This window comes from Rhipicephalus microplus, chromosome X (genome assembly GCF_043290135.1).
Source record: "Rhipicephalus microplus isolate Deutch F79 chromosome X, USDA_Rmic, whole genome shotgun sequence".
NCBI classification, from domain to species: domain Eukaryota; kingdom Metazoa; phylum Arthropoda; class Arachnida; order Ixodida; family Ixodidae; genus Rhipicephalus; species Rhipicephalus microplus.
The window spans coordinates 168931044-168958884 of NC_134710.1; the positions used below are offsets into that span (position 1 = coordinate 168931044).

The following is a 27841-nucleotide window of genomic DNA, read 5'->3' on the forward strand; positions in this document are numbered from 1 at the left end:
TTCTTTTTTTGAATATAAATGCGTAAAACATTAGTTCTCACATGGGGGTCCGCGATGCCATCTGGAAGCTTTACGAAATGTATCCTTAAAAAAACGTGTGTGTGTTTTATATTATAAAATTTACCAGAGGGTAGAAAAAACAAAACAAAAATAAGAACGCCAGGCATTTCGCTGTAAAAGGCACCTATTTCACTGTGCATGTTGTGTCACTGCAAGACACCCATCCCCTTTTCTCTCAATGCAAGAGGTCCTTCATAACTTCGCCAGTTCACAAGGGGACCCCGAGAGATCCATGGCTGAGGTGTAAAGTTGGTAAATCGGGAAACTCACTTCGACGGCCACAACTAACTTCTTTTTTGCACCCGAAACTATCATCTTTCTTTACGGAATGTGTACACATTACACCGGTGACCAAAGAGCCCAAGACATGATGTTTGGCAAAATTTTTCAGTTCTCGATTAGACATGTTACAAATAAATCACAGTAGACAGCGCAAACTGGTGAGACAGACTGGGTGAAGCGTTTCGTCACGTACGTCTGTCGTGCTTTATTTTCAACAAGTAAGCATACCATCACCGACTGGCTGAAGTGCATATACTCTTGTCACTTAGACCGACAACACTGCTTCTATAGTTAACTGTTTCAGCCAGTAGTATACTTCTTGCGACCTGGGGTCACGAATTAACACAGCAGAAATTCGCATTTGCCATGCACTTCTGCCTGAAGGAGGGCATATATGAGGAACTGTGTTTATCCGTTGAACATATACATAGTCAATTAAACTTCGTCAAAATTCCAGATCGTTATTCCACACCGTTTGTTGAATCTGCTTCACAAGCAAATGTGGTTCAGAGTGCAGTCACGGTTGATTAAGTTCCTCTTTCTTTTCCTTTCCACATGACACAGTACATACAAGAGAAGTCATGCTGCCGCGACAGCAGAGATACATGCAGGGAGATGGTAGCGACTTACCGAAGGGTGGTGTGACTGCTTTAACAATAGCACGACCACGGGGCTGGAGATCGTCATCATAGGAGCGCTGACTCCTCTGGTGGCTTATGTCCTGCGGTATTAGTTCGACCACTGTCAACACCGCGCTCATAAAACACTGCAGTCAAGGCCTTGCCCTGCAGCACTGACGTAGTGCGATTAGAAATTGGCGATAACTTATTTTAAACTCTTGCTGCAAAGCTCTGTTGCAATGTTTTGTCATCTGTGAAGTGTGGAAGTATACAGTAACTGGTACAAGTTCAAGCAAGTTCATTTAATATCCCGTGTAGACAAAACGATATGCACCACTATAGTATGCTTCGACACAAAGCAAGGTAATTTGGATAACAGTTCGGCAATACCACAATATGGTAATTGACAAAGCAGTCGCGTAGTTTCTACACCGATTGAAGCGTAGGAAGTACTCACCACCGCTTGTTTCACTTTCCTAAAGTAATGCATGATGACCGGCACAATTTAACTAGTAGTTTGTAACGTGTAAAGTTGGCTGCCAAATTGAAGGCCGTTTCACAGAGATATGCGGTAGCTGAGAGTGCTCATCGAGCTGTGTTGCTCATTGCTACGGCATAAGCCCCTTTTTCTCCTTTTACAGATGACCATGCGGCTAGTTGACTTTGTGCTTGCAACTAACATCATCGAGCAGCGTGGCCAGATGCAGCTTGTATCCGAAATGCGAAATTTTCAACATTTCTGTATAGCGTCTGCGAGGCACAGGACAGAGCTGTCAATGCGGGAAGGGTGGAAACCCTAACTGCTGTTGCAATTTGGAGGGGGCGAGTGTTTGCAAAGATCATCATCATGCATTACCAAATTTGCAATAGGGACTGATGAAGGGAGCCGCGGCGTGCGAGTACTCGAGGTAATTCAAAGCGCAATTTAATATACTGAAGTGAAATTACTTAAGCGCTTAAGCTTGAGCACCCGGTTTGTACAGCTGCAAACTTACCATGCCGGCCATCATTGCAGTAGCTTCTCTGCATGGCGTATAGCTAAAAAAAAAAGTTGAAATTAGTGCCGCAGAGAAGGAAAGCGTAACTAATGTTTTACGAAACCATCAAAATTATAATGCCTTGTTCAAATTAAGGACCACATGTGACAGTTCGTGCATGAAAATGTGTACAGCAAAAGAGTATCGTGCAAGAGCACGCTTGCGCGTGCCTATAGACACAAATATTTATTTCGGTTCCACTCTTTTTTTCCCTTTTTTATGTTTTTAAGCCAGTACGGTGGTTACGTTGCTGGGCTGCTGACTCGATCACGGGTTCCATTCCCTGTCGCGGTGCTCGCATTTCGACGGAGACGAAATGCTCGAAGCCCGGGTGCTTAGAATCGGGTGCATGCTGACGAACCTCAGGCAGTAGAAATTTCCGGAGCCCTCGACTACAGTGTCCCTCATAGTTAGATCGTGGTTGTGAACCTAAAACACCAGGAATTATTATTACTATTATGTGCTTTATTATACACACTAATTATATATATATATATATATATATATATATATATATATATATATATATGAAAGAAGAGAAGGAAGACGTGAAATAGAATAAACATGGCATATGGGCCTTCGATACGAATCCTTGGATTAGCTTTGGCAACATCAAATTTACTATCCCTAGGATCACATAACCTTGAGCACAGCAACTGGAAAGTGTGCGACGCTGTGCAAGATTTAATTGAGCAGTCGAAAATATTTACTCAATAAACTCAGTACCGAAAGGTTTTCTCAGTTAACCAATGTAGGCTACAAGAAATTATCTTTGTATCAATTATTTATTGCTACTTCAGTAAAAAATAATTCATCTAATTTTTTCTCAAGAATAATTTACAAAAAAATCAATATTTGAGCAAGTATTTTTTTCGCTAGTATCTAGATATATATTATCCTTTTCTTTTGTTAAGCTACCCAATTCTTGGCCAATCCCCCAGGGTGGGTGTGAGCCAAAAATTTTCGATCTACATTTACATATGAGCTGGGCCATGTCTCTCAATCATCATAACGTCCACGAAAGTCGATGATAGGAGGAAGATCTGCCTGCCGTTTCATCCGCTGCGCATCATCGAGGTTTTCAACAAGACGCCCTGATGACACGCGAACTACCAAAGTATATCTTAGCTGGACACATTGACAAGCATCATGACGGAACCATCGACTGACCTTCCCATCCCCAAGTACACCGGAGCAGCGGACAATGGACTCGTACAAAACTGCTTCGACCTGTTCGAGCTCCACACTGCACCTTGGTCGGAACGCGCGATGATCACCACCAACATCTCTAGTGAGGCATTCAAGTTTTACCTGACACACATATTCGAAAACGACAAATCGTGGCGAGATATTAAAGAAGAGGTGATAACTTGTTTTAACGACTACGATAAAGAGTTGCTTATTGTAAACCACATGGAGACAATCGTACTCGGTCATTACCGTCAAAAGAAGTTTTCATGCATTCAAATATCAAGAATGAATAGGTCTTTGGAAAAAGACCGATTAGAGCATCCACTCGCTAAAAGGCGACCTGATCTGCTTCCACGAAGAGTTAATCTTCCACCCCGGTGTGCTGTTGTACGAAAATCCACATTTACGCCGTCACTGCAACATTCGACTCGAGTTACCGAACCACCCTCTGCACTGTATACTCCCCCTCTCGCACACTTGGCCCACCTCCTGCTTTTCCATCGCGTGAACCTTTGGTCGCTCACGTACAATGCCCACCTCACACGCTCACGGCGATCGGGATGGAAGTTACTCAGCCAAGCCCTGGACCTATCGTAAGCGCGAGAACAGCTCGCATCGTTAGTTGCACAGAAAGACGGCCACGCCCAACTGAAATGTGACCAAACCCCGCTTGTTGCAGTGTCACCGTTTAGAGCGCAGCCACATGAAAGTTCCAACACAGGAGGCTCGGAAACTCCGATTGATATGTGCAGTTTAATGTCCCAAAATTACCATATGATTGTGAGAAACGCCGTAGTGGAGGGCTCCGGAAATTTCGTCCACCTCGATTTCTTGGGATAAATATATTTATTTCCCAACAGTTTCGGGAGGGGTCCTCCCTTCATCAGGGGGTGAGTTAACTCATCCCCTGATGAAGGGAGGACCCCTGCCGAAACTGTTGGGAAATAAATATATTTATCCTTGTTGACAAAGCTCCCGTTGTGCCATATATATATATATATATATATATATATATATATATATATATATATATATATATATATATATATATATATATATATATATATATATATATATATATATATATATATGTGTGTGTGTGTGTGTGTGTGTTGCCGTAAATATAAAGGAATTAGCAAGAAATGTGGTCATTCCTCACCTAAAACTGAAAAATAAATGAAAGTATACATTTCATCACTTTTCTGTAAAGGAGAAAGAGCACAGAAGTAGTGTAGCGTTACCCTGTCACCACGGCATATTTTTTCTTTAGGGATTGATTCAATGGAGTGTGCATCCCGAACACTGTAAAAAATGACAAAAAATGGCAAAAGAAACATTTACAGACCGGTGTTACACGTATTACAGCACAGCACACTTAGCAAAGCTATGACACAGAGTGTTCCTTACAGTTGCTCGACTGTGAGGAGATCGGATCCTCAAAAGCTGGCAGGGCCTGGTAGTTTGGTCGAGGCAGGAACATTGGAGACTGGGGGATGTCGATGCCAATTCTGCAAGCCACAGGTATTATATTTACAGGCAGTACAACTTTGGTGACGTCGACCTTGCATGCAATTCTGCAAGTGGGCGCGCTACGCGGTTGCTACGTCGATAGGTGACACTATCCTGAAAAATACACAGATCTCTGTAGCAACAACGCATGCACACACACACAAATGCACGCGCGTGCATATGCGTGCGCTGGTGGTGCTGAAATTGGCCGGCAAGTATAAGCCTCAATGCTCAAATTAATCAAACCCTTGAGTCGCTCAATGTGCACACATGACTACTTGCTGCCAGTACGTGCATTATGTCCAAAATGTATAGATATTTTGTGGCAGCCGCCATTACGAAGCTCCATTTTGAACACCCACAGTTCTTAGGGCAAAATCTTCACTGCTGGACGAAGCAGACTACCACGGTGCGACCTGCAGGAATGGACACGACCACAGTTCATAATCTCCTGACCCCAAAGTATCCTCCAGCTGTAAACATGCATGCATGAACGAAGGCATGAAGTGTATTTGACGTCTTAAGGAGAACACTACTCGACAGAGCACTCAAGCTCTCGTTTGGAGTAGCCTTATAAAGCTTACACCTATTTAACTGCATACCAACTCAGTACAAGCAGACAGACCGGTTTCACGAGTGTCTCCAGACTAAAACGTTCAGTATATTAGCCTATACATCACTCAGATATATACGTGTCAATGCAAATACTGAATATAGAGGCAAAAAAAGTTACTGGTGGCAATTTACACACACATTTTTGTTTATGCGGGTGACAAATATACGTTCAGTGTTTGCCAGTTCTGAATGCAATGCAAACAGTGTGAGTGAATATGTCAGCTGAACATAGACGCTAGATTTGGTCACGCATGTATTTAAGATACCTCGGGTGCTCCTTGAGCTTGCTCAGCTCGTTCCTGAGGGTGGCGTTCTCCTTGCTCAGACTTTCGGCTTGCCTGGAAAAGGGAGTCCAATAAATTTACCAAGAAAATCATCCCCTCCTCTAGTTTTTTTGTTGTTGTTGTTAAGGCACGACAACCACACCCCGTAATATGTTTCTAATTGTGGGCGTGCGTTTCTTAACAAGAAATTACAACTAGAGCACACCCTGTTTCTGAGGAACCTGAAAAACTACAGAAATCTGTAAACGCAAAACATGCACTCCGGAAGTTAACACAGACGACCCTTTAGAAAATTCTTAAACACAAGGGGTGTCGAAGAAAAATAAAAAAAAAATCTTGTAAGGTTGTCACAGAACGACCGCTCAAAAAGGGCGCGCCGCCAAATTCTCGCGACGAAACGCGGGAGAGACGCCGCGAGGTCAACGAAAAAAAAAGAGAGAAAACAAGCATCCAAGGGCTCCCCGGGCGCGCGACCTTCCCCTCGCGGAAGCGTAGGTTCGCCCATGAACCTCCTCACCCCACAACAGCGGCCGAGCAAGCACTCGAATGTTCTAGATGGAAAGGGGCGTGGTGATGCCGGGTTGAGTCATCCGTTGCGGACGGCATTCGAACCGTCTCGCCCTCTCCCCAGCCTTCGCTGCGTATTGCCCCGACGAAATGACGGCAACTTTCTGGAATCTCGCGCGGAAGGTATTTAATCGAGCTGTCGAGATGAAAGATCAGAAGACGGAAGTTAGCGCCAGAGCGCGTAGGGATTCCGCCGTGTAGTCGGCGAAGGTTTTGTCCGTGGAGACAAAGCAGGAGAAGAAGATGATTTCCACCTGAGGGGTGACGACTCGAGCTACAGGCAAGAGTGTGTGTTTACCGCTATCGAGCGAAGACGCGTGGCAACAGCTGCGTGTGTGAAGCCGACGTGTTTCCGGCGAAGAAGTTTGAAGTTTGGAGAGTGGCCTATTGAAGATGTGAGGTTTCCTGGAAGAGAAACTTCGGGGGCCGCGGAACGACAACAACGCTGGACCTTGAGTGAGTGATTCTCGGAAGAGTATCATCTAGACTTTTGTTCCAAGAACTTTGGACTGAATAGGTTTTCTATCTCTTTAGTCTTTAAGTGTCTTGGTTGTTCCATGCATGCGACTGCATTGTAGTGCGTATTGTTGTCTATGTCCGTTGTTTCGAGTGTCGCCGATTGTACTGTGTAGTACGTTGTTTGATTGGTGACATATTGTATGAAACTATTGTGGAGTGTGCATACTTGTGTATTGTTTTGATCTGCCATTATTGAGAATATAATTTTGTTTTGTTTATCAACTCTCGGCTCTGACTTGTTCTTTGGGCCACAGCCGGCGTCCGCTGGCGCGCCAAAAAGGACCACTTCTAAATTGTCTACGCTTTCGTGGTGCGGTTCGTGGGGCCGATACTTCGGCCCATGGAATCAGCCCGGCAATCGCCTCCCTAATTAACGGGACCTGTGTGACAATTAATCTGGCATCCGCGACAGGATCTTTTTGGTGCACAGTGTGTCCAAAGTAGCGAGAAAGAGCCTCGAGTTGTTGATAGTGCTATCAGAACGATTTTGTGTGTTGCTCAGTGTTCTCGTTAACGAGTGCAGGAGAGTGTTCCGATATACTGAGTTAGGCAGATATTTTTGCACGCGGCAAGGTTTTATTTGCGAGACACAATGGATCTCGAAAAGTTATACCCCTGTCACACGGCCACCACCAAACTCCGTTGAACACCGTCAACGTAAATCTCTCCTAGGGGGTTCAACGGAGAAGGAGTTGTGGCAGTGTCACACGGCAATGACAAGGTTGTGACAGTTGCCGCGAGGGGGCTCAGCTGGCGCTGTTTGATTTTCGGAAAAGTATTCTAATTTGATCCCTATTGATTTTTTTGTGAATCCTCGTTATGCGGTTTTTACAAAAAACACTATTAAGTAAGTATGCGACTAACAAACCATTAAAAATAATTTCAAATAAAAACGCATTTGCTAACTGTAGCAATGCTGCTAGTGACGCTGGCCACATTGTGCTTTTAGTTGTTTTGTTGCCTGTGTACTTACCCGGTACGAAAGTTCGTATGCTTCCTTGCCTCGTGAGCGCACATTTTGTGTTCTTCAGCCATGAGAGACACTGCGGACGATATTGCGCTAATAATGACGTTGATCGGCTGGCGCCGGCCGGCCCGACTCGTGAGGCACGGTGTGTAGGGCATCGGTGTTGAGAGTAAGTGAACTCTGGCGGGCGTAAATATTGTAAACAAACACGCGTTGTGAATGAGTAATACAACGAAAGAACGTTTAATATTGCTAAAATGTATTATTCTTTCACTGCGGCCACTTAGTGCTCGAAATTTTTCTCTGACCTCTAGACTGCTGAGGACGAGAGTACCTCGTTTCGCTGCGAAGGGAGATCGTTGAACGTCCTTTGCGAAATGCTCCGTTCACCTTCGTTTGCGTAAGGGTGGCCGTGTGACACCGACCGCATCTTCGTTGTCGTAAAGACGAGGGAGTTAAACGGTCTTCACGGGTGCCCGTGTGACAGGAGCATTAGTCGCTCTTGGTGAGAAGATGGGTCTTTCTGGCGCCGAACTACGGAAGTGGGTAAGCCAGAAGGAGAAAGAGGCGGTGGAGAGAGAGAGGTTGGCAGCTGAGAGAGCCAAGGAAGAAAAAGCAGCTGAGTTGGAGAGAGAAAGGCTGGCCGCTGAAAGGGCGAAGGAAGAAAGAGAGCAACAATTGAAGTTGGAGTTGGAGAGAGAAAAGTTGGCAGCCGAAAGGGCGAGAGAAGAAAGAGAGCAGCAATTGAAGTTGGAGCTGGAGAGAGAAAGACTGGCAGCTGAGAGGGCGAAAGAAGAAAGAGAGGAAAGAGAACGGCAGCGACAGCACGAGATAGAACTCGAGCGGCTCCGTTTGCAACAGCGAAGTGAAACTCCGGTCCAAGCTAGAGTTGAAAGCAGCGAACGGGAGGACCACGGCTTCCGCTTGAACCCAAGCAAGCTGCTCGTGGCGTTTGATGAAAGGAAGGACGACCTTGACGCGTACCTTCACCGATTTGAGACGATTGCGAGGAGCCAGAATTGGCCGGAACATCAATGGGCAACTGCTTTGAGTACTTGCTTGAGTGGTGAAGCGCTCAGTGTGTACGGCAGGCTGACGCCGACCGATGCAGCCAACTATGCAAAGGTGAAAGCTGCTTTGCTGAAGCGATTTAGATTTACTGTGGAAGGATTCCGGGACAGATTTCGGACAGGAAAGCCAGCTGATGGGGAGACGGCTACGCAGTATGCCGCACGACTTTGCCATTATTTCGACATATGTATTAAACTTTCAGGGACAGCGCAGGAGTACGATGAACTTAGAGAGCTCCTAATTTACAGAACAATTTCTTATTAGTTGCCACCCAAGCCTGTCGCTGTACTTGAAAGAGAGGAAGGCTGAGTCACTTGAAAGGATGCTGGAATTTGCTGATCAATTCTTGGAAGCGCAAGGTGGCACTAATTTGGCCAAGGTCAAGAGGGATTGTCCCGAAGATTCGAAGAAATCGGCTCCCGAAGAAAAGAAGCGTGCACCGGAGAGCATTCCGCGATGTTTTATGTGTAACCGAGTGGGTTACCGTGCTAAAAACTGCCGAACTAACTTCACGAGCCCCACGGTTGTAAAATGTTTCAAGTGCGGTCGGACTGGGCACAAAGCAGACGCATGTCGAAACGGAGCGAGTCAAACTCACCAGGTGTCCTGTGTGCTAGCAGCACCGAAATCCGATGATAATGCCGTCACCGATGGATTTGTAGAGTTGAAAAATGGGGAGAAAATCCCTATTGTGGGTGCTGTAATGACAAAACAGCCAACCAGTGTTTCGAAGGGAATGCCAACGCTGCCTGGAAAAGTTGCGGACAAAAAGATTACGGTGTTAAGAGATACCGGCAGCTCCACTGTTATCGTGCGGAGAAATTTGGTACGGGAAAGTGAGTTAACAGGCAAAACGAAACCGGTTTGCCTAATTGACCGTACGGTTCGGATGCTTCCCGAAGCAGAAATTGAGGTTGAAACCCCGTACTTCAGCGGGAAGGTTACTGCTTTATGCATGACGACCCCCCTGTACGACCTTGTCATCGGAAACATTGACGGGGCGCGAGGACCGAATGATCCGGAATATTTGGGAGAAGACCCTAAGATAGAGCGCTCACCAACCCAGCGACCGCGAGATACAGTGGAGGAGCAGCCCGTGACGGATCTCACTAGAGCCCAAGGTGAAGCCGCGGTGCAAGAGACAGTGAATGAGAAGATGATCGTGTTGAATGAGTTCACATACTGGGCAGCTGGACTTACGTCGGCACGACCTCAACCGAGCGACAGTGCAAAGGTGATAGAGTCGGCCAGCCAGGCCAAATGTCGGGACGTGAACAAGCGGGTGAATAACCGGGCAGGATCGGTTGAGCGTCATGACCCGTTAGCAGTGTCGGAAGTGACAACGATGGCTGAGACGCCGCCTCAGATACCGTCGTTGGAAGGGGCTCGCCAGAACAAAACGAGCAAAAACAATAAGAAGAGATCGAGAGAGCACCGCAAGAAAGGGCGCAAGCGCCGCTCGAAATGACCTCAGCACAGGATAGGTGCTGAGGTCAAATCGGAATGTGTTTGGCAGGGCTGAGTGCCATATGTTGTGTTAATGTTCTTGTTATCCAGTGTCACAACTGTATGTCGAGCGAATCAATATGTTTGTTGCGGTGATGTGATGTATAGTATTGTACAATTGTGGTAATGAGAGCTTTGTATATTTGTATTGTTTGGAATATGTGATGGAGCATTGTATTCATGTACCTGTGGCTATACTCTATGTGTTGTGAGATTGAATTGCAATGTACAGTTGTATTGAGTGATCTATTGTGAATGGGAAGTGTCATGAGCGACGGATTGTGTTACAGTCTGTGAGAGTGTGTGGTGACAGTTCGCGCTCGTTGTGTGGTTTTGAATATTATGAGATAATATTCTTAAAGTGGGGGCAGTGTCACAGAACGAGCGCTCAAAAAGGGCGCGCCGCCAAATTCTCGCGACGAAACGCGGGAGAGACGCCGCGAGGTCAACGAAAAAAAAGAGAGAGAAAACAAGCATCCAAGGGCTCCCCGGGCGCACGACCCTCCCCTCTCGGAAGCGTAGGTTCGCCCACGAACCTCCTCACCCCACAACGGCGGCCGAGCAAGCACTCGAATGTTCTAGATGGAAAGGGGCGTGGTGATGCCGGGTTGAGTCATCCGTTGCGGACGGCATTCGAACCGTCTCGCCCTCTCCCCAGCCTTCGCTGCGTATTGCCCCGACGAAATGACGGCAACTTTCTGGAATCTCGCGCGGAAGGTATTTAATCGAGCTGTCGAGATGAAAGATCAGAAAACGGAAGTTAGCGCCAGAGCGCGTAGGGATTCCGCCGTGTAGTCGGCGAAGGTTTTGTCCGTGGAGACAAAGCAGGAAAAGAAGATGATTTCCACCTGAGGGGTGACGACTCGAGCTACAGGCAAGAGTGTGTGTTTACCGCTATCGAGCGAAGACGCGTGGCAACAGCTGCGTGTGTGAAGCCGACGTGTTTCCGGCGAAGAAGTTTGAAGTTTGGAGAGTGGCCTATTGAAGATGTGAGGTCTCCTGGAAGAGAAACTTCGGGGGCCGCGGAACGACAACAACGCTGGACCTTGAGTGAGTGATTCTCGGAAGAGTATCATCTAGACCTTTGTTCCAAGAACTTTGGACTGAATAGGTTTTCTATCTCTTTAGTCTTTAAGTGTCTTGGTTGTTCAATGCATGCGACTGCATTGTAGTGCGTATTGTTGTCTATGTCCGTTGTTTCGAGTGTGGCTGATTGTACTGTATAGTACGTTGTTTGATTGGTGACATATTGTATGAAACTATTGTGGAGTGTGCATACTTGTGTATTGTTTTGATCTGCCATTATTGAGAATATAATTTTGTTTTGTTTATCAACTCTCGGCTCTGACTTGTTCTTTGGGCCACAGCCGGCGTCCGCTGGCGCGCCAAAAAAGACCACTTCTAAATTGTCCACGCTATCGTGGTGCGGTTCGGGGGGCCGATACTTCGGCCTTTGGAATTATCCCGGCGATCGCCTCCCTAATTAACGGGACCTGCGTGACAAAGGTACGGCGGACGTCCGTAAGTGCTAACGCCGAGCTCATTAGTAGATACTAGGACTCAGTAATTATTTAGCTCACATCGCCCCGCCGCAGTGGTCTAGTGGCTAAGGTAGTCGGCTGCTGACCCACAGGTCGCGGGATCGAATCCCGGCAGCGGCGGCTGCATTTTCGATGGAGGCGAAAATGCTGTAGGCTTATGTTCTCAGATTTGGGTGCACGTTGAAGAACTCCAGCTGGTATAAATTTCTGGAGCCCTCCACTACGGCGTCTCTCGTAATCAATGGTGGTTTTGGGACACTAAACACCACATATTAATCAATCAATTTATGTCACTTATATTATGGTACTTATTGCAATTGACGAATTGACACCCGGGAAATTCACAAACAACCATATCCTCTTGAATGTGGCATCTACCAGTATACTTTGAGGAGGTGGCTTACAGCAAGGTATGGGCATGTGAGTTCGGTCCTTCGTTAACCTGACCCAATCCGAGAAGGCTTGAGAGGCGACCCTGCTCAGCTGCCAGGACCTTTCGGCCCAACAGGCCATAGTCCGCCGACCAGTGGGGTCTCTTATTAAGGACTCCACCTATTATTCAAAGGAAGCTGACACATTAGAGGCTGGTTTGGCGAGCAACCTATTTGTAAATAACACTTTAATGAATGTCCCGTGTGCTTAGATTTGGGTGCACGTTAAAGAACCCCAGGTGGTCGAAATTTCCGGAGCCCTCCACTACGGCGTCTCTCATAATCAAATGGTGGTTTTGGGACGTTAAACCCCACAAATCAATCAATCAATCAATGAATCTTTACCACCCCCGTGCACAACCACTGATTTCGACATATGCACCTTAAAACTTTCAATAAACATGCAGTATCATTCGAGTTTGTTTTTTAGCGAGCGGTGGTTTTGTGCACAACCACGTTTATATAATACATTTGAACCTCGTTATTACGAACACTGATATAGCGAATCATATACGTTATAGCTAACTACCCACGAAATTTGGTCGATCTCCATTTCAGTGTTCCATCTCTTTTTTCATATAACAGAACCAAAAACGAGAGAGAGAATGGAATGTTGCCTGAAACGCCGAAATATTTGGTTCTCGTGTGGCTGAAAGGTCGAAAGGTTGCACATGAAGTAAAATAAATATTTATAGGCTATTCACGACCAAAATTTTGTTTTTTTTCACAGCGAAGTCGGTTAAGCTGTCAGTAGCTTGTGCTCCGTCGAAAAGGTTATCGTCGTTGCGAACTGACACGCGCTCCTTTCTACAGTGAAGCTGTTTAAGCTATCGGTAACTTCTGCTCCGTCGCGCAAAACTCTTCAGGCGAGCACGCGCCTCAGGGATTGGGCAAGTCCCATACCGGGCACAGCAGGTGCGAGTGTCAAATGAAAACGATCACGCGAAAAAAAAAGGGAGTTAGACTGTATAGCTACATTTCATTAGATTTTTTTTTTCGTTGTACTTGACGCGGAGAACACTTCGTGCGCTGGTCTTGCACGTACGCGTCGTGAGTTTTATCAACTTGAATGTGACGCCTGCAGGCGTCACAACCGCGTCTCATTTGCAGCAAGCTATCGGGGTAAACATGAAGGAGCAACGGTGAACGCAGACCACGCGTGCAGAACCCGCAAGTTACGGCGCAGCGGAAGCCGTCGTTCGCGCACGACTGCATCGGGGAGGAGTGTCGTGCCGCTCTGTTCCCTACACACACGGCGAGCCCGGCCTTGGCTTGGTAACAAAGACGCACAGTGAGCAGGAAAAACAGCGCCCAACGTTACTAAAATATACTCAGTTGGAAAGCTCCGCCAGAGAGGCGGGCCGCGTGGCGTTCACGAGAACTGGTGGCGCTGCAGTGATTAATTGATATGTGGGTTTTAACGTCCCGAAACCACCATTTGATTATGAGAGACGCCGTAGTAAAGGGCTCCGGAAATTTACACCTCCTGGGGTTCTTTAACGTGCACCCAAATCACACGGGCCTACAACATTTCCGCCGGAAATGCAGCCGCCGCAGCCGGGATTCGATTTCGCGACCTGCGGGTAAGCAGCCGAGTACCTTAGCCACTAGACCACTACGGCGGGGTGGCGCTGCAGTGCGATCTTGCTTAGGGTGCCTTGATGCCCGCGCGCTTGATGCCCGCGCGCTCTGATGAGGGTGAGGACAGCCGCGTCGTCTGCTACGACCGCCGCCATTGCGCCTCCCCACCACAACTCGACCGTATGCGAAGCCCGCTACGCAACGCTCGTGTGGTGCCCTGATACGCCCGGAAACATGTGCAAGCTAGCGAGCTTTTCTTCTTATTGAAGCTTGGACATCTTTTAGAGTTAATTTTGCCTGAATGCATGCAGGGAGCGCATATTTCATGTAAGCTGACGGCTTGTGCATGATTTATGCGCTAGAGGCAGACGCTGACTCTTTCATGTTGAAAACAAATCCCTACGACGGTTACCACAGAGGGGATTCTAAATCTATATTGGTGGTGTCGTTTATATGCTTTTTTTTGTTAGTTTAAATTATTATCTGAGGCTTTTACGTTATAAAATGACGCTTAATTGCAGGACTGCGGCAATTTTGCACCCAGTTTTTTTTTGCCTGCACTGACACAGTACATGGGTGTCTTCTGGTGTTTTACGTTATTCAAAATGAGACCACCGTGGCCTAGATCGAAAGCGTGAGCCTCGCGTTAGCAACCGAGCACCGTGCCCACGGTACCACTGAGGCGGACGCCTTTCTTATTGCATTAACTATTTCTCCACGATCTTCTCATCGCACAACTTGACTTGTTTTTTTGCGACATAGCGTGTTCATTCTACACAGCGATGCCCCGTCTTGTCTTTATGCATCTTCTTTATATGGACGCTTCGCGAGTACAGTTTGCATAAGCACTTGCGTATGATCCCTGATAGCTCACAGTATTAATAAATAAATTATTTACTTAAATAATAATGCGTGCTGAAAGAGTTTAAATACTGACGGTGTGTGTGTGTGCGTGTGTACACGCCTGCCGTTTCCCCTATTATCATCCAGTGTAGAAATAATTTATTTTTGTGCATTAATGCAGCGTTGCCAGAAGCAATTAAAATTATACGCTCTATGGCAGAATTCACTGAGTACTGTCACTAGTTGCTTCGCAGTGGTCGTAAATGATTAAAAAACAACATCAATTGCGTAATGATTCGAGACAGGACGAAAAGAAAACTTGAAGTACAGGAACAATGAAAAAATTTTGAACTGCACACATTCTTACAAGGGTCATCACACCAGCATAGAAGGCGTACCTAAACCGAGGAAAAGATCGTAGAAAGAAAGGACCTGTGTGGCTTTGTAATGGTTTGGGCGCTCGAACGGTCGGTAATCGAATTCCGGCCGCAGTGGCCCCACTTCGATGGAGATGAAATGCCGGAGTTCTTAAACTTAGGTGCAAGTTACATAAAAACACCTGTTCAAAATTTTCGAAGTCCTCCAATGTATACCGCGTCTCTCGTGATCATATGGTGATTCCGTAACGTACACACACTCTTCAAACTTCATTGGGTACGACACCACCGCTGCGCAAAGCTTTATTCCCACAAATGAATATTACGGAAAAAAAACAAGGATATCTTCTGCAAAGAAACACGTGTAATATATATTTAATGATAAAGTTCTCATCGCACATAGTGAAACCAAGAATGTAGGGCAGATACAGTACCAATCAAGAGCAGCAAGCAATGTTTACGAAGTGAAATACGCGATTCATGCACACGAGAATCAAGCATACAGCCGTCAGCGTGTCTGTTGCTTACACGAAATTGGTGCCGGTACAAATTATGCATGCGGAATACCGGCTGGAAACTTACGCTGTGAATGGATGATCTGTTTGTCGGATGCCACTTGTCATGTTTGATTTTCACTGTTGAAAAGGCCTTCATTTTGGGGTCTCTTAGGAAACGATACAGCTTCCAGAGTTTCTGCAATGATTAGTGCCCTGCGGCACGCAATACCCGCTACGGTGACGGTAGCGAGCGCCAGCACAATTATTCGGGCGCAGCGAACACGCAGAAGTGACTGAGTGGAGTCAAAATGGCGGCCATGCCGCCGCTAAGGCCGAGGAGGCGGCACCTGCCCTTACAAAGGCTGACACCACTCTAAGCGGGGGCGCGCGCATCGAGGCACTCTAATCTTGCTCTATCGACGCGGGGCACGCGTGTTGTGATCGGCGGCGGCGACGCGCAAGGGGCTACCGCGATGGTGCGCTGTATTCCCACGTCATTTCTGGGACTGTTTTTGGCACTGCGCAGTTTCTTGTTCGAAAACGCGCCCGTCATGTATGAGGCGTAGCGAGGAGGAGCAGATTTATCTACATTGAGGTACGCGGACTAGCTTTGCGCCAAGCTCCAACAGCGGCGACCGCAATGAGAACTCTACTTCACGCAACTTGTTCGTTCGTTTGTTTGTTGAATCATTAATTTATTTTCTGTGTAAACACTGTTACACAGTGGCGTGGGCCAACATAAAAGCTGCTCTAAGCAGCTTGAGACCCTCATATATGTAGCCTCCGATCTCTCTCGCCCAGCGGTGACGGGCTAGCAGACAGCCTTGAAAATTCGCTTTCCAGCCTTGCAGGTTACCCGAGAGCATTCATATTGTATTGCAAGTAAAAATTATTATTATTATTATTATTATTATTATTATTATTATTATTATTATTATTATTATTATTATTATTAATATTATTATTACTATTATTATTACATGCGGTAGCAATCGGTGGATAAGGCAGAGGTGACGCCGTTGAGTATTATTTATACTTTTGTGTGACAACAATTACAAAACATGGCGGACGGTTCAGCTTCGCCTTCAAGAGTAGAACAGCAATAGCGTAAGCGGGCCCTGTGCGAATCACATTCTCAATTACTAGCCTAGCTTCAGTATCGGTGTATGCCTCAATCGTGCCGTGAGGGAACGAACGACTCTGCGTGCAATACTGGCGGTTTTAAAGTATCGTAGAATGTCTACTGCAAGTACAGTTGTGAAGTGCCCACTGCACCATAATTCTTCCTTTTTTGAATCGGCAAAGGGGCCTTTACGCGTGCGCAAAGTAACACGCGAACAGATGTTTGAACGCCCTGCAATGGCTGCGCCTTTCTAGTACCCACTACTTGCGCATTTCACGTGTTTAGACGCCTCACGAGATTCTACACCTGTACCACTTAATATTGCATGGATTGAAAAAAATTTCTTCCACTACATGAGCAAAAGGAGTGTAAGCGAAGCAAAAGAAGCGGCAAAAGAGCGAAGGCATAAGAAGCGAGGCAAGAAGCCTCGCTTTTTTTTTTTTTGGATGGACACAATATTAATGAGAACTTTTAATACATGAAATTCATATAATTTTTTTCGTATCAGTTTCGACCATCGGCGTGCTTCTCTGGTATAACTCCCGATTTCCACGCAGAGAGCCTGGGATCGATTCTCACTCGTACTGAAGTTTTTTTTTTTTTGATTGGTAGGTTTCTTGATTTTCTTTTCTTTGTCATGAACAAGATAATGTCTTCTCACTCACAACCGGAGACGCTGACAGCGACGCCAACACCGGACCCCGCCGCGGTGGTCTAGCGGCTGCTGACCCGCAGGTCGCGGGTTCGAATCCCGGCTGCATTTCCGATGGAGGCGGAAATGTTGTAGGCCCGTGTGCTCAGATTTGGGCGCACGTTAAAGAACCCCAGGTGGTCGAAATTTCCGGAGCCCTCCACTACGGCGTCTCTCATAATCATATGGTGGTTTTGGGACGTTAAACCCCACATATTAATCAATCAATCAACGCCAACACCGGAATTTATATGAAACGAGCTCGTTAAAGCTATCAAATTCAAATATTATACAACGAATAAAAATTAGAAATACACGTATAGGTGAAAAGACAGTCGTTCATCCTACAACTTAGCTTGAGAGCATGATCAAAGCACACACTGAAAGTTAGTTCTAATCTCCAACAAAAATAACCCGGGAGAGTGACCTGACGACCGAAACAATTTCAGACCATATCACTATAGTACAACTTTGAAAGCAGGTGTAGTAAAGTGAATCGATTGCGTACCATCATTTAGTCTTAATTGAGGTATAAACCAACTATGTTGACCGTGACAGACCTCCGAATAGATCCAGCGCAATTCAGAGGGTGGTAACAAGCTTTGCGTCGCTAAGATAGAAAGCTCACCATTGACAAATGCAAAGTATATGACGTTCAGAGTGAGAATGACGGCATCCTAACGCACTACCGCCATGCCTTGCTGGACAGGAAGTCTTGATCTCACGTCCACCCCATATATCGAAGCCAAAATGTTCATAACCAAGGTGCCAATACCCCCTCTCCCCCCTAAACGCGTGGCGCTCCTCGAATGCTCAGTGCTTAGTTTGGAGGAGCCGCCAGTAATAGAACAGCAAGACAAAAGACAGCAAGACACAGACGTATGTGTGGTGGTGTTTTGCCTAGGTTTTGTTACATTTCTTTCATATTACAGCAGTACATATTTTTCTCCATCACAGTGTTCTCATATCTGAACCTAAGAGCAGGTGACGGTGGCACATGTCGGTGTCACTTCTCGGTGCAGCGAAGTGCACCAGGAAGTAGCACACCGTGAGTGCACTGCATCGATGGGTACCTTCGTAAAAAATTGAATAAGTGACAACGTGCAAAAAGGGCCTCTAGTGTCTCTCACAAGTATACCCCTGGAGCAGGCGCGCCCAAACCAAACGAAAGTGCACTCATTCAGATGAGGTGTTTTGCTTAGATCATCCCTTACACCGCCTTCTTTCTACAATAAAAGGAGTTGAGAAAACTGTCGGGAGGCTTTTCACAAAAACCACCTGGTTGATGACCTCTTTTGGAATGTACTTGAAAAGTGGCTGCCTCTGCATCTTTTGAGTTATACCGCTCATCATGAGAACGTCAGAGTAATATGTTCGTGAATATTCGTTTTTTTTTCTTCTTTTTTTTGCAAGAAAGCCATGTCCTTCTTCGCCTCTCGGACAGCTCTTTGGTGCGGTGGCACTGGTGCTTGACTAGCTTGGGCAAGCAAAACATTCCCACGTCGCGTCCATGCCAGTTAAATTTGCACCTGCTTCGCGCGCGGCAGCGAAATACCGCACAACTCGCCGTTGCGACGTGCCGCGTTTACGAGAGGTGCCAGTGCACCACAGCTTGACTTGGTGTCGCCTGCTACTACGTGCTCGGCCATGGCGGCGCATGCAGATCGTATCCCAGAGCTTAGCGGTGTGATGTAGGTGCAAGTTATGCATATTTACAATAGTTTAGAGGAGATTATGCCGCCACCATGGAAGCCTTCGTCACCAGAAGGGTGCTAAGTAAGAAAACACGCTTGGGCGTGTCTCATTTTCTTGGTACTTCTGCCGCTGCTCGCAAAATCATGTAGTCAAATCGAGCTTTTTTTTCCCCACTGAAGCTGAGGTTGGCATAGAAATTCTAGCGTTTGAGACTCTTTTGGAGCTGTTTGGCGCAATATTCGCGATTTCTATGCTTTTGGAGCAGCTCGGCGCAAGAAAACGTATAAAAAAATGCGCAATATGCGCAGCTGTCTCACCCCTGTTTATATGTCTTCTTATTCTTCATTTCGTGAATTTTAAATCAGGCGAGGCACGGGAAGTTATTGACTCGCGTTCGTAGCGCTTGCCTTCGCTCCTTCTCGCCCCTCGCTGAGCGATATTAGAAGTTGTATCGCGCTCAGTTATCTCGCTCACTTGGCGTGTCAACTACGGGAAAGATAATAAAGGCAACAAGCTTTGACGGGCATGGAACAGAAGGCGCAGTGAGCTATGCCGAACAAGTCAACCGTGCATTCGTCGAAAATGGCTTACAACACGCGTTTTACGCGCCTCTGCGGTGTGATAACCCGAGGATTTATGGTTCTGCGAAGGTTTTTCAGCGTATATTATGAAGGTAATGGGTGAGCATAAGAATTTGAACCTATTACTTGAGCATGTGTTGATTTTGCATGAGTACATATCAGTAAACCATTTCTCTGCGAACGCGACTAGACTAACAGAAGTGCAATGTCGCTTGACTAATTGGTGAAGACGACAGCCAAGCTCCTGTCGGGAAAATACGCTTATTGAAATGCTTGAATTCCAGTTGGTTTGGCTACATAGTTTTAGCTTATTTTACTGTTGGCATGTAGTTCAAATGATGTCAAGTAATTATAGGCTGCTTCCTGCTCATAAAATTCTTGTAGCCGCTGTTTGAAAATTTGTGAGTCTTTACTTCTAATACTGTCACTCAAACGCACGTTATGGACTAAATGCTACCATGGACTAAAAGTTATTACAAATATTGTCGATGGAGCCAGTGTTTTGCCAAGTGCTTCCTGCTCATGAAATTCTTGTAGCCGCTGTTTGAAAATTTGTGAGTCTTTACTTCTAATACTGTCACTCAAACGCACGTTATGGACTAAATGCTACCATAGACTAAAAGTTATTACAGATATTGTCGATGGAGCCAGTGTTTTGTCAAGTGCTTCCTGCTCATGAAATTCTTGTACGCGCGGTTTCAAAATTGGTGAGTTTTTTTACTTCAAATAGTGTCACTCAAATACACGTTATGGACTAGATGCTTCTAAAAGTTATTACAGGTAATGTCGACGGAGCCAGCGTTTTGACGAGTGAACTTTTCTTGGTCAAGGCAACGTTGTTCTGACGAAGACAAGTCAACTTGCCGAAACACTGTTTCCAGCGACGTTCTAACTCGAAAAAACTTCTGATCGCTTCAATCCTCTCCGTGCCTCTGAACTTCAGTCTCGTTTGGTACTCTTCGGCTGCGGCGGCTGCATTTCCGATGGAGGCGGAAATGTTGTAGGCCCGTGTGCTCAGATTTGGGTGCACGTTAAAGAACCCCAGGTGGTCTAAATTTCCGGAGCCCTCCACTACGGCGTCTCTCATAATCATATAGTGGTTTTGGGACGTTAAACCCCACATATCAATCAATCAATCGTTTGGTACTCAAGTTCTGAAAGAAAACTACGAACGCCATCATAGCAAACGTGATTGAGTGAAATACGACGTGTCCTACTCGCGATTGTTCACAATTTTCGCATTGGTTTGGATATTCTGGGTTCAACGTTTGTTTATTATACCCATATGTCAGTTAAACTAAAGCTGTGTTTATAGATTATTTTCACACTACGTGTATGTATCTGTTTTTTCATAGAAAACATGTAATAAAAAGTGCATTTTATTTGTGTCGGTCGAGTTTAGTCTAACTGAGAAATTCGTCAGTTTAACTTTCGCCTCTTCAGACAACACGATCAAAATTAAAGAAATAAAAGATGAACAAAAATCGTATGGTCGCATTGCCCAAGCGGTCAGCGCACACGAAAAAAAGGCACGAGCGCATTCCGCTTGCATGCGAAGTGGGAAAAGAGGGCTTCCGCAGCGACCCTCCTCCTCTCGCTATTTTGTCCTTTACTTGGGGACCTCACCATGGCAGTGACGTCATGAAGGAAATTTTGTGTTCGTAATTTATTTCTAGTAGGACGCCCGGCAACCGCCAGTGGTAGAAGCAGCGCTGCCGAGAGCTAGGGTGCCTTGATGCCCGAGCGGGGGCGCGCGCATCGAGGCACTCTACCGAGAGCGAGTGCATGCCGCCCCCTGACCTGGGCACGCAGCTTGCTCGAGACGTCTCTATCGCTGGGCGTGGCGTAGTTTCCGCGCATGCGCGGCTTTGCCAGGTTGTGTGGTATCTGGTCGCGATGCGTAATGAGAGCGTGCTGCGCTTGTGCTCGGCGGTGGCTCGGCTCAGGCGCGGCGAGTTTTTTTGCAACGGTCAGACTGGCAGCTTTGATCTTAACTTGCTGTCTGCCATTTTGCTTGTAAGTTTTGCTATATGTTTCTGTTTTTGATACTGAGTGAAATTACTGGGACAAGAAAAAAAATGCATTTCGTGTGCCAGCATGGCTGGTGCTTATCAGTCCCGCTTTCTCATAATCAAAAAAAAAAAAAAAAAGAGATAGGGACTAAAGAAGAAACATAAATGGGACTTGCGCGACAACCATTCGAAACTGACCAAAGCAGACAACGCCAACCATTTGCTTCCTGAGCGACTCTCGCAACTGAATGGCCCAAACCATATATACCGTGGTTCAAGGGAAACGAGGGCAGAGAAAACGAAAGCTACACCGCTGCATGCACATTACAACGAAACGAATAGTTAAAAGTACGCAAAACTCTTGCTGTTTGTAGTTTCGCTCCAGCATTGACGGCAGTACGGTCCAGTTTCACTCTTTTCGCTTTTAGGGAAATTACGACGCGGTTCAAGAGGATGGAGCATGTATATAACCATGGAGAGGACGCAGGGTCGAGAGAGCGGGCTCCACGTTGATTTCACTCATTCAGCTGCAGCCTCGTACGGCAGCAAAGCTCACATCGACAGCCGCGTTATCAGACGCGCACGTCCTAAAACGGCGTATCGGATTCAGACTTCGAAAAGGACGGGAAAGGGAGGGGAAAAAAATAGAAACGAGCACGCTTCGGCTGAGAGAGTTCATCTCGGAAACGCGCCGTGCCATACTTCTGCAGTCGCGGTGTTTTCAAAGGTCACGTGGCCGAGATCTCGGTACGCTAATACGCACACACGCCCAGCGAATGACGCCACGGAGTCCGCGCAATCTTCTCTGTCGACCACCGGCGCATGTTACCGCGTGCGCCCCAATGCATCGGGCTGTGTCGCAGCGATAACGCGCATATAGTAAAGAATGCTGTGCCTCGTTTTAGCCGGGACTAACAGGTCGGCGGAGCTCAAGAGCCGAGTCGCGGCGGCGGTGAAGGTCACTTGCTCCACACACCGACGCGCTCGGCTTTGTTTGTGATAGCACCGGGAAAACCAAGAGCGCTGATTTCCCTATGTGTATAACGCTGGACTTTTGCTATCCCCCTCTCCCTTTCGGATGCGAGACTCCACGAGGCGCGAATGGCGCTTAACGGTTCGTCGCCGAAAGTGTCCGCGAGTCCCAGTATTGAGCAACGCGGCGAACACGAAACGCAGCGAATGTATGTGTTAGCGCGCGCTAATCCTGTTTAAGGATGCATGCGTGCTCCGCGGGAATACCGTCATGCGCTCCGTCGGCGTCGCTTACTTTTCTCAACAAATGCACAATCATAGTAATAGAGACTGTGCGATAACGTTTTTGCAGTAGTTTACAATGAATGCGCATTGCCTACGGGGTGATCCAGCGCCGTAAAGGCCGCCCATAGGTGGCTGGAACTATTATGCGACCAATAATAACAATACTATGCGAACATTGTTAACAAATACTCGAACCATTTCCTAGAAGCAGACATAATAACGCCTTCCATTTCGCTTCCCTCCTGTCCAAGAGACGTCGTTGGGTCAAAATAATGAGCATTTGACGTGACCATTGCGGACTGTATGGACTTGCCAGGCGCGCCGCCTGAAGATAAGCGCTTGCTTATGCGACTGATTCTTTGTCGATGTGGCTTGTCCAATTTCCAGTAGTATAGTTGTAATAAATCGCTCTGACGAAATACTGCATGTCTAGAATGACACAACGTTATAGTTCATCGTAAAAACAAGCACATATCAGAGAGAACAAGCAAAGCGAACGCCGTGTTGTCGATTTCTTTTGTTTTATGAGACCACGTCGCGTCTACACACATTACCTTCTGATACGGCGAACTGCACCTGTCCGCAAAAGGCACAGATCCAATAGCATGCATTCAATACGATATGGGTTACATGGCTGTCTGCAGTATCAGGGGAAGATCACTTCATGTCTGTACGGAGTGAGAATGCACGTTTAAATCGATCAGTCCGCTCTCTTCCACAAGCCATATCGGCACGCCATTGTATCCTGGTTGAACACATAACACATATATTATCCAACATCCAATGACACTCATCTTGCTAACCCTCGCAGACAGTGCCAATTACGATATCTTGCAAGTGCAACCTCAACGCTCTATATGTAGGTTGCGTTAGGACTCCAAGATTGCGCCTCATAGCCTTAAAATTTCAAGGCGGAAGGAAGAGTGTTCGAACCTCCATTCACACAGATCTTTTTAAATTTTGAATGTGTACAACAACAAATTTAAGTTAAAACGGCAAATTGGTTAGGTAACGCAAGTTGTCTGCTGTTATTTCGACCTCTTAACAAGTAATAAAAAAAGACAAAAGGGAGATGTAATTTCGGAGGTGATGAAGAATCGTCCAATGCCACTGGATCCAAGGTTTCGAGAAAGAAACTTGTCCTGGAGCAACGACGAAGAGATGTCCTCTTCTCCTAGCAATGGCTCCAGCGAAAGGCCCTGCTCAAATGTTTTTTTTTTCTTCTTATGACCATCCAATCGAACGGCTACAAAAACCTGGTAGTTACAAGACTCGCCAGAAATACTGAGAATGCCATCAGACTGATAAGAAGGGTTGCCAACAGGCAACCGAGACTTGGAGAACATAACCTCGTAAGGTTGGTGCACGCCTTTGTGATGTGCCATTGCACCTACGTTGCAGCCGTGCACAACTGGCAGAGGTCGGGGCATGATAAGCTCAACACGTTAATCGGAAAGGCAATCGAGAGAGCTCTCGGGCTTCCCATGTACACAAGCTGTGACAGATTATTTCGCCTTGGAATGCACAACCCACCAGAAGAAATTGCCGAGGGAGAGGAGAGGGCGCAATTTGCCAGGCTGTCCTAGAGTTACTGTATATGCTACTTTCAGATACAGTAACTCTAGGCTGTCCCCCACGCGTTTCGATAGAAACATTGTGCGGGAGCTGGGGATTCCACCAATGGAAATCAAGTCTCGCTTCTGCAGCATTGCCTGCTCGCGCTGCACAACCGTTCACTGGCCACCCCATTTATGTAGGCACTGGATCGCGCGTTCGGAATTGAGTCAAGGCCATCTTGGCTTTCTCTTGACGTTGAAGGCGACGCTTCTTCTTAATTTAATAAATAAGGATAATAAAGACGAAATAACAATTCAGCATTCCCAAACAATACCGAATTACGAAACATTCACGCGATACCCCCCCCCCCCCTCTGCGACGCATTTATTCGAGTTCTGCCGTGGGAAGATGCGGGCGGCAATTGTCTTTTTTTTTTGACGGGGTTCAACCATACTTTATCTTCGTGCGTCCGTTTGTGAGCGTGTATGTACACGCAAGCAAGGTTGGAAACTTTCGAGGGTACGCTGATGCTGCCAGTATAGCGCGGCGGTGAGTAGTGGTCGCGACGGAAAGATAGTACCTAGGCAGGCGGGTAGAGCTTAGCGAAGATCGCGGGGCATGCGCAGGTGGCCCGGTTATGGTGGCGGTGCTACGCGAGGTCTTATTTATTTACAGGTACTGCTGTCTCGATAGACCAGACGTGGCAGAAATCAGTACGTGAGTAAGTAAATCAAAGGACATTCACACAATGAATTTTGAAAGTATCACAAAATGCAGTTCAGCTATTCTTGCGCAAACTGTTCATGCGATTTTTCCCACAAGGAATCGCCAAGGCTGTTCCAATTGTCGACAACGCTTGAGGAAAAAAATGCCTAAAACAAATGGCCGAAAATGAACAATTCTAAGCGGCTGAGATCGACGCCGCCTAGTGAAATTGGTATATATACGAGCACGGGTTCGCGGGTAGCTTCGCCGTTAAAAGCATTTTTGGGTACGTCCTTGTTGGCACTGGTTTTGAACAGCGAAACTGGCGCTCAAATTATAAAGAACCCCGTGCATGGTGTTGCAAAGAAAAAAAAAACATCATCATCATCATTAACAGCGGGTGTGTGCTCTACAGAATTTGGTAAAATCCCACCACTCAGCGCTGATAGGTGAGAGGCAATAGTCCTGATAGGTGAGAGGCAAATACTGCAGGAACCTCAGAACCTATGACAGGGCTGGACGAAAAAAAAAAAAAAACCGACGAAGGTCCGCGTACTTCGCGTTAATTCCCTTCGCCCATGTTCTTTTTTTGTTTGAAACTCCCCTTCGTCCGTGTTTTTTTTTTTGAAAAAAAAAAAAAAACGGACGAAGGGAAGTACACAGGACGCGACGTACGAAGAACACGGGCCTTCATCCGTGTTTTTAGGGGCCTAAAGGCATGGGTCTGGCCATCCCTTGCTTGTACGTGACCGCATATTGTTCCACCTTTGCAAACCGCCTATACCGTCCTTGCAAACATCCCATTACGCCCCATCACCGATCCACCTCTTCACCGACCATAAAGCCGTTTTAATGAAGGGGGAATGGAAGCGACGTATAGCTACCACTGACGAATAATAACATTTCTTGCATAAATATATAGTGTTTATCACGTGTTTTATGATGTGGTGGGCGATATTCACGGATGATTCACGGTTTTGCGATGAAACCCTCTTCGCCCCACTTATCATTCACTCCGTCGGTACGCTGTGACTTTTTTTTTTCGCCCAGCCCTGTCGTAGATGTTCAAGAATGCACCAACTGTATCCCATACAAGAGCTTTACTGCAAGGTACTTACTGCTTGTACTTGATGCCCAGCTCGGTAGCCTTCTTGTAGCTCGCCTTCAACGTGCTCACCTGGACACGTAGAAATATGAATCGGTTAACAAACTCTTCAGTAAAATGCGCTTGTTTAGGCGTAATCAACAGCTTTTCAATGATATATTATGCCCGTTTTTGTATGGGTAAAAAAAAAGGTGCAAATAAACAGACTTGCTCTGCCTACGCTGATACTATAGGCAGAAGCAAAAAAAAAAAAAAAAAGAAAGATCGGCATCGCGCCAATGACTGAGAGATAAAGTCCTGACATAGCGCCAGGAAATGCGTAAAGTCAACGAATGACGTTCCCTATCCGTCGCGACTTTTCTCGAGCGAATGCCGATATTGATGTGCATGTTCAACACGAAGGTGCGGCACAACTCATTGATTGATTGACATGTGGGGTTTAACGTCCCAAAACCACCATATTGTCATGAGAGACGCCGTAGTGGAGGGCTCCGGAAATTTAGACCACCTGGGGTTCTTTAACGTGCGCCCAAATCTGAGCACACGGGCCTACAGCATTTCCGCCTCCATCGGAAATGCAGCCGCCGCAGCCGGGATTCGAACCCGCGACCTCCGGGTCAGCAGCCGAGTACCTTAGCCACTAGACCACCGCGGCGGGGCACGCGGCACAACTCAGAGCTGGAAAGATATATCTACCTTCAAGCAAAGAATGAATAAAAATAATTATGATTACAAGTTCAATTACTTTCTTTTTTTGTAGAAGAAGCGAAACGCGTCCACCGCAGACATTGGTGTCGGACCATCTTTTAACCTATACTATATATGTATAAGGTATGTTTATTGAACGGTACAGAATTTTTACAGCGTGAACGTTTATGAGATAACACAACAAAGGGTGTCGCAGTTGTCCGCTGCCGGTGTCCGTGACCGGTCTCGCACGAAATAGTAATAAAAATAAAGAAATAAAAGAATATCAAGAACGGAACAGGGTTCGAACCTGGGTCCACCCCCGTGGCAGCCCCAGTATTCGACCACAGAGTAAACAATGAGCCGCGCCGCTGCTCAAAACTCCCACACGCGCGCACACTTTCCAAAGTGTGCATACCATCGCACACTTTGGAAATACATATCTGAATTGCTGACGACCCTGAAAATTGTTCAAAGTGCGAATTCACATGCGACAATTCACAAATGACACTGTGGGAAAAAGGAACCAGAAAAAAAAATATAATTAGCGAATATTTTCTAACTTAGACCGATCACTAATATGGACTTCTAATGCAAGTGACGTCCGCCGCTCGGAGTATTCGAGCACAATAACTATACAATCACACCATATGTCACAGGCGACATAAAAAATTCCGTATTTTTTAAATGAAAAACGAAAAAATACAATAGACCGGTATACTGTCTCTGAGAAATGTAGTACTGGCTCTTTTGTAGGTGGTTCGACATTTTGTATTTTTTTTAAATCGTGCTTCTTTCTTTTGACACTTTGTATTTTCTTAATTGACGCTCTTTCTTTTCGCTTATTCTTCCCCGGTAGTTCAGGTCACCTAATTTTCTTGTAACATGCACAAACTAGCCCAGCAACAATTTTTACTTATGACCACTGAC

General features: G+C 46.3%; 1 protein-coding gene and 1 non-coding gene across 7 annotated transcripts in view; both read right to left on the reverse strand.

The window, feature by feature from the left end:
- Positions 1 to 27841, reverse strand: part of nenya — a 48019-nt gene that overhangs the window by 16992 nt on the left and 3186 nt on the right. For all 6 annotated transcript variants that reach the window (XR_012887101.1, XM_075878186.1, XM_037428517.2 and 3 more), the window contains exons 5-10: positions 26238 to 26296; positions 5581 to 5652; positions 4598 to 4698; positions 4432 to 4492; positions 1958 to 2000; positions 973 to 1063 (exon numbers count right to left, since the gene is read on the reverse strand). Coding sequence is in view for 5 of the 6 variants with exons in the window: in XM_075878186.1 (XP_075734301.1) it covers positions 973 to 1063; positions 1958 to 2000; positions 4432 to 4492; positions 4598 to 4698; positions 5581 to 5652; positions 26238 to 26296 (427 nt within the window). In the remaining variant the exon portion in view is untranslated. The remainder of the gene's footprint in view (positions 1 to 972; positions 1064 to 1957; positions 2001 to 4431; positions 4493 to 4597; positions 4699 to 5580; positions 5653 to 26237; positions 26297 to 27841) is intronic.
- TRNAS-GCU (transfer RNA serine (anticodon GCU)) lies at positions 26807 to 26879 on the reverse strand. The gene has a single exon. It is a non-coding gene; the product is annotated as a tRNA-Ser (tRNA).